At 36.4% G+C, this 6732-nt stretch overlaps 1 protein-coding gene across 1 annotated transcript in view; it reads left to right on the forward strand.

The window, feature by feature from the left end:
- The window catches only part of mpp7b (MAGUK p55 scaffold protein 7b), a 75503-nt gene extending 69213 nt beyond the window's left edge, over window positions 1-6290 (forward strand). The window contains exons 17-19 of the mRNA XM_082174011.1: window positions 2003-2111; window positions 2757-2900; window positions 5733-6290. Coding sequence (XP_082030137.1) covers window positions 2003-2111; window positions 2757-2900; window positions 5733-5912 — 433 coding nt within the window. The 3' untranslated portion in view covers window positions 5913-6290. The remainder of the gene's footprint in view (window positions 1-2002; window positions 2112-2756; window positions 2901-5732) is intronic.
- Window positions 6291-6732: the final 442 nt, after the last annotated feature.

A 6732-nucleotide genomic window follows, 5' to 3' on the forward strand; every position in this document is an offset into this window, starting at 1 on the left:
AGCGGACTGCTTTTTGCATCACTCCTCTGAATTACCATCATCTTTGATTATCATACAAATGCCTTGAAGGCAAAGGCTAAAGCCCAAAGTTACTACCAGAACTCAAGCAGTAGGAACCTCTACTTCAGTAGAAACCATCTACTAGGCAAATGAGTAACACTTTAGAAAACTGGAGAATGGTGGTGAAGATTCTCGGGGCCCCTGGCTCCAGATGGAGCGGATAGTAAGCTAACATGATCATCAAACATTCGACAGCATACAAATCAAAACTGCCTTTATAACCTTACAGAGAAAAATGTTTTCTAGATGTATACAACTGTGCGAGCTTTGAGGGTGTTGATGGACTCGATCTACTTGATCAATGTTTTGATCATCTTTTTACTGTTCAAATATCTTACAAAATGCTCAGAAATAACAATCAGAAAGAATGAATGAAGCTATATTTTTAAGGTAAATCTTGGAGGGGAAAGAGTTAAATTTAAATTTTTAAATGCAGTTTTCGGGACCTTACTCCTATGGATAATTTTCCATCATCCCTCTGAACATTACATTAGTTGTATTATTTTTTTTTTCCCCCAGATTATTATTACTATTTAAACAAAGAGAAGGCAGCTTAAGTCCACTATTCTCATTGCATCACTAGAGAGTCATGGAGACTACTGGAACATTTTGAGTCATCAGCCATACCTCAAATGCCCTGAACATTTTTTACTTATACAGTGATTTATTTATTTAACGTACCTTGTGGAAATATATGGTTTTATGTAGTATGTCTAAAGTGAAGATCATAGTAACCCACAAGTAAGGGCTCGATTATGACTCGGAATGGCTCTTCACCTCAGAATGTTGTTCCAAGTGAAAGTAATTCCTTCTGAAGGATTTGATAATACTTGAGTCATTGCTTGTACGTTACTATGATCTACACTTTAGAATTAAATGCATTATGCATTATTTGCATTAATTGTGAAATTGTATATAGTTCTCAGTTCTCTGGGGGTAAGAAAAATAGTTGTTATTAGTCAGCTAATAGTAAATTATCTCATTTAACTAAGTGCTATTACTTACTAATTTAATAATTAGAACTTCTTGTTAGTTAATAGTAGCTACTAGAATGTTAATATAGTGTTACACATTTGTTCTTGTGTAATTATTCGTACTTGATTTGCATTATTTCTTTAGTGATTCAGGAGTGAAACAACTAGCAGCATGCAGAAATAAATGGCGCTATCAGTAGGCATAATTCATTCTTAGTGAATTCTCCTCTCCAATTCTAATTCACTTTATAGGATTAGAAGCACAGCTGACTTTAGAAAAGAAACATGACAGAGGAGGCACAAAATGATTTACTGTCTTATGTCCTATGCAAATATGACACACATTGAAAGCATTGTATTTTATTTTTGGATCATTCTTTGAAGATCATCCCTCAAAAGTAACACATAACATACATAACACTATGTTACCAAAATACTGATACTGATACAAATACTGTGCCAAAAAATATGCTGAAATATGTTACAATTTACTCTGAATGAGTGTGATGATGTTTCTGTGACAAGAGACAAAGCATTTTATGTAGCATTATTTTCTTTAATACTAAATCACGATGTATCAGCCATATGACAGTTTAGGACACGTACCATTAATCCACCTTTTACTACAAACACTAATGCTAGCCAAGTATTTAGTGCTTTCAAACAGCACATATACTGTACCCGCAGCAAATGGATGATATTGCACTGTTGGCGAATACTTTTTGAAATTAAGTAAAGAAACATGCCAATAGTGTGTAACAGCAAACTGGAAAACATCACCTGGAGATTTATATTTGCATGCTCCAAATTGTCATTTATTTTCTAATGATTTATGGTCATCTTATTATTTATCAGCTATTTTCATAACATGTTATTTAAAACAGTCATGTAAAAGAGTTTAAATTATTAGAGCTTATAAAAATGACTATATTCCCCATATTTCATGCTCTCTTCAATTTTTCACCTAGATTTTTGGAGTATGGTGAACATAAAGGGAACTACTATGGTACGAGTCTGGATTCGGTGCGCAGGGTCATAGCGGAGAGCAAGGTGTGCCTGTTGGATGTGGAACCACACGTGAGTCAAAGATCATTCATGAATGGCAGGGTGTGTGAGTGCCAAGAAGCGCTGGATCAAGGATCTGCGCACGTGGGACTTCGACAACAGCGGCCCCTTTCAGAACATATTTTTTAATGGATTTTATTTCATATTATTAAAGAACCACACATGCAGCATATGATACAAATACCACAACTTGTGCCTCTCTCCAGAAGCACAAGCGAAAGAGGAAAAGAGAGAAACAGGGATAAACAGAGTGAGCGAGAGCCAGAGAGTCCTATATTACATGTCATATTTGTTGACTTTGGAATACGGACTCAAGGGCAGGAATTATGTCATTTTGGACGGGGAGCTTCTGTCAGCTCTACTCCAGTTGGTACATTTCCTGTGGTCTGATTATTTTTCATCAGCTTGTAACATTTATAGAAACATTCTCACTGTATTAACGAACCTACTATGTGAGCACAAAGAATATATGGGTGATGCTGTGTCTAGTGTTTCATACCATAGAAAACTGGTTTGAAATGAAACAGTTACAATATAACATGGACACATTCATACCAGGCAACGATCTGTATTATTTTGAAGAATAATGTGTTGCCATTTAGCTCACTGTCATTTGTTCACATTTTTTTTTTTTTTTTTTTTTTCATTCTCTAACAGATCATAGCAGCCTTATATTCCTCTGAGTTTAAACCTTATGTTGTATTTGTGAAGCCTCCACCAATAGAGCACTTAAGACTGAGCCGAAGAAAAGCAAAGGTTCTGGCAAGTCAGAATGAGCAAACAGTCACAAAAATCTTTACGGTAAGAGATATAATGATTGTAGTTTCTTGTCAACCCATATGTGTTTGATTATTATGGTTGTTATACAGAACTTATGTGCTGTCTGATTATGTTTATCCTCATTTAAAAAGTTTTGCATCTAAGAAATAAATATAGTTACTTGAATATACAACGGCTTCACGTTGTGGCCGCATTACCACATCGGGTGTGCATTATTTTTCGAATAATTCAATGGCCCAGCATTATTCCTTACTTAATATAATGTGGAATCAATGCGGGTTCAAAAATGGAATGGAAGAATTCTCAATGCGTGACCTTCCTATAGCAGTTCAGTACACAGCTGAGATGGACAAGGTCTGACCTGACCCATCGTCTTGACCGTACATCAGCTTCTCTGGCATTTAATGCACCTCTTTGGAAAGGGTCCCTTTTAAAAACCTCTCCAGGGTGGGCTGCAGGTGTGCCCCATGAGCACACACGGGTTTGTCTTCTTACGCTCCCAACGGTCTGAGGGTCTTTCAGGCTTGGGGCAGAAGGTTTGCTGGTAACCCCACTGAGACCCATCTGTGTCATGCTGTGAGCGTGAGCACCTAAGTCTACCCCAGGGGCTTATAAAAGACTTGGGTCATCTCTCTCACACCTGGATGTTGTTTTACAAACTACCAAGCTCCTGGGTGCAAATGTGTTGCTCATCTTTCCATATTAACCAAGGACACACGTGTCCTGTATAACTGCACTGAGCACTGACCTTAACAAGACACATTTGGACATCACTTGTTTTTTTTATGATTTAGTGGAACAATTCGTCGTTACTGTCTTCTTTACTTTTCTTACTCCAATCCAAGCCAGTTCAGGCTGACGCATAATGTCACATCATTTTTACAATTCATAAACCACAAAGTGAAATACCTTTTGAGCTACAGAAAGACATTTATAGACAAGAAGTGTTCTTTTGGAACATCTGGAGCTTTGGGTTCATTTGTAAAAATGTCTTTTCACTGTTAAAAATAGTGGACAATGTTATAGCTGAGGAAGAACATTTCTCATACTGACCATTGACCTGAATGAATTTAACAGGAACACTTAAATACACTGAACTGTATGAGTAACTTCACTGTCATGGCTATTTTTCTAAATGCTTCAAGATGACTATATACGTAAGAGAACATAAATTAAAGCTTAAACTTAAGGAATTCCTTTCACTAGGCTGACCGAAATAAGGAAAACACTCAAAAGCATGGCATCTCACGTAAATGTACCATCTGTAACCCGTGGAATCTAACCCTTCTGGCATTCATTCTGCAAATGATATAAAAACCATCAGCATTACATTTCTATTAGTTTGCCTTGTTGATCCCTATGTTGTATTTAACCCACATCAGATGATGTGCTTTCTACTGATTCGGTTGAGGGCGTATTGAATATTGGGTTGTACGCTGTGTAAAAAATAAATAAAAATCTGTGCAATTTACAGTAAAGTAATGGAAGTCATGGTTGCCAGATCTTTACCATAAAAACTATAGTAGCAGCATTTTACATTTTACAGATTTACCTTAAATTTACAGTAAAAAGTATATTTCATTGATATTCAACACATGATATGAATTAAAATAATGTAATAAACATTAAATTCACAACATAAGCTGTAACAAGTAAAAAACTGAAAAGAAAAAACTAAGATGAAAAAGTTATTTCAATGAAAATCCATAAAAAGTAAGGTCACACGTCACGGTCCATTTCTGGGAATTCCAATTTACAGTTTTTGACTGTAAATCATAAGATGATGATTTGTTGTTCACGCCCAAAAAACGATAGTTCTAATGCCAGGTCCAGACTAAACAATATTTTTGTCTGTTAAGATAGTCAGTGTGTCAGATTATGCGATTTTGACTCCTAAATTCTTGTTGTGTTGTGGATGAGAAACATGTCAGACTATGCGTTACTTCCTGACCAATCATCGCTTGCCGTCTTTAATGACATGCGTGATGTCATCGAGCAGACGGAACTAACGAATAACTTTCGGAAACAAGGGCATTAACAAACAATGGCAATGTGTTCTGTTCTGGCTGTCTTGTTGTCAGGAAAACCCCCCAAAAAGAAAGAATTCCACCTAGTAGCAGCACCAATACCATCATCTCTCTTTTGTCCATGTTTGAAAGCTTCTGTGCTCCTATTGGTCAACGCCACAGATGTGATGGAACCCATCGTAGAGGACCAAAAAAAAAGAAAAAAAAAAAAGAAACATGCTAGTCTTTCTGTCAGGACGTTGTAAAGCATCACAGATTTGGCGTTGGTTGTCGTCCACATTGACACACTATATGAGATAAAACGATCGTTGCGTCCTGACGGCCATTGTCATTTACGAATCACTACGACACCCTATGTAAAATTGATTGTGCCAAAATTGGGCTAATATCATGTAGTCTGAACACGACATTTTTCACAGTAAAATACTGTTCGTTTTCACCAAATATGGTAAAGAACTTACTGTTAGCCAATTAATAGGTTTTTATCATAGCATTTATTTATTAATTTTTTCATTAAAATGAAGATATTTTTTTAAATCCCATTGATCCCATGCTTTTATTCCGATCTCAGACATGCTGAGTGATACAAACAAGTGTTTGTTATACTAATAGTGCGTTCAAGCCATTTTGGAATTTCCATAATTATGAAATTCCGAACGCTGACTTGTCGTCTCATAATTACGGTAATTCCGACATGAATGCACCACATAAATATCAGGCCTTTTAGAGTGTCGCTCAATCAAATTTGAGGAATGGATCTAACTGTTATTTTGAAAAATACAGTAATATTATACTCATGCATGGCCATTTTATTCATTATTTACAGGAGGAGGACTTTCAAGACATGATTTCCAGTGCCCAAGCCATGGAGAATAAATACGGCCACTTGTTTGAGAAAGTGATCATCAATGACGATCTGGCCATGGCATTCACCGAGCTGAGAGACGAACTGACAAAGATAGAAACAGAGACTCGCTGGATCCCAAAAACATGGGCTCATGTCTGAGAAAGCAATTCATGTTCACTGAACCACTCAGACTCATAATAACTTCTGACTATGTTTTGGAGATTTTCTGCATATAAAAAAGGCACACCATATTATTGTAATTATACGCTTATAAGCAGTGTGCGCTGGCCTGTCATGAATCAACTCCATTCATAACCGCCAAACTCATGACAATGCACTGAAGTTGAAACAGTTTTGTTTATGTTGAGAAACAAGTAATTGTAAAGAATTTTTATCTCCCCCTAATTCCTACATAATGATATACATTATGCTATATTACTGAATGATTTCTAGACACAAATTGCTTTGTGCACTGTTGTGGCTCATGTTTTGACATTAATAACTTACAGACGTGGATTTTCCATTAAAAAGATGTGTTCTTAATTTGGTTTAAGTGAGGTGGAATAGGACTACAGTTTCTTTTCTTTTCGTAACTTGTGACTACAAGATTGAACTCTGGATTAGACCTCTGAAACACATCCAGCAAGCTCTTGTAACAAACAGTTCCAATCCAAATTTAGATTTGTTCCTGACATTGAACTCAGGGGTTTTCAGTGATTTAAATGCTTTGGCGTTGTTGAAGAACATTAACGTTTGCAGGTATACAAGGTGATCCATGAGTTAACCTCTCAAAAGTATCAATCCAAAGCACCACAACTGTTTTTTTAAGGTTAAAAAGTAGCAATTTTTCTCAAACAATGCATTTGGAAAGGTGAGTTGAGTTGGAAGTTAAGAGGAAGACGTTTGCTCAAGGTGACCTTAGTTGTTCCAGTGGAAGCCAGAAGAGGAAGAGGATGTTGGGTTTTTTACCAGCACTCAG

Source organism: Leuciscus leuciscus (genome assembly GCF_965113295.1).
Source record: "Leuciscus leuciscus genome assembly, chromosome: 6".
NCBI lineage: Eukaryota > Metazoa > Chordata > Actinopteri > Cypriniformes > Leuciscidae > Leuciscus > Leuciscus leuciscus.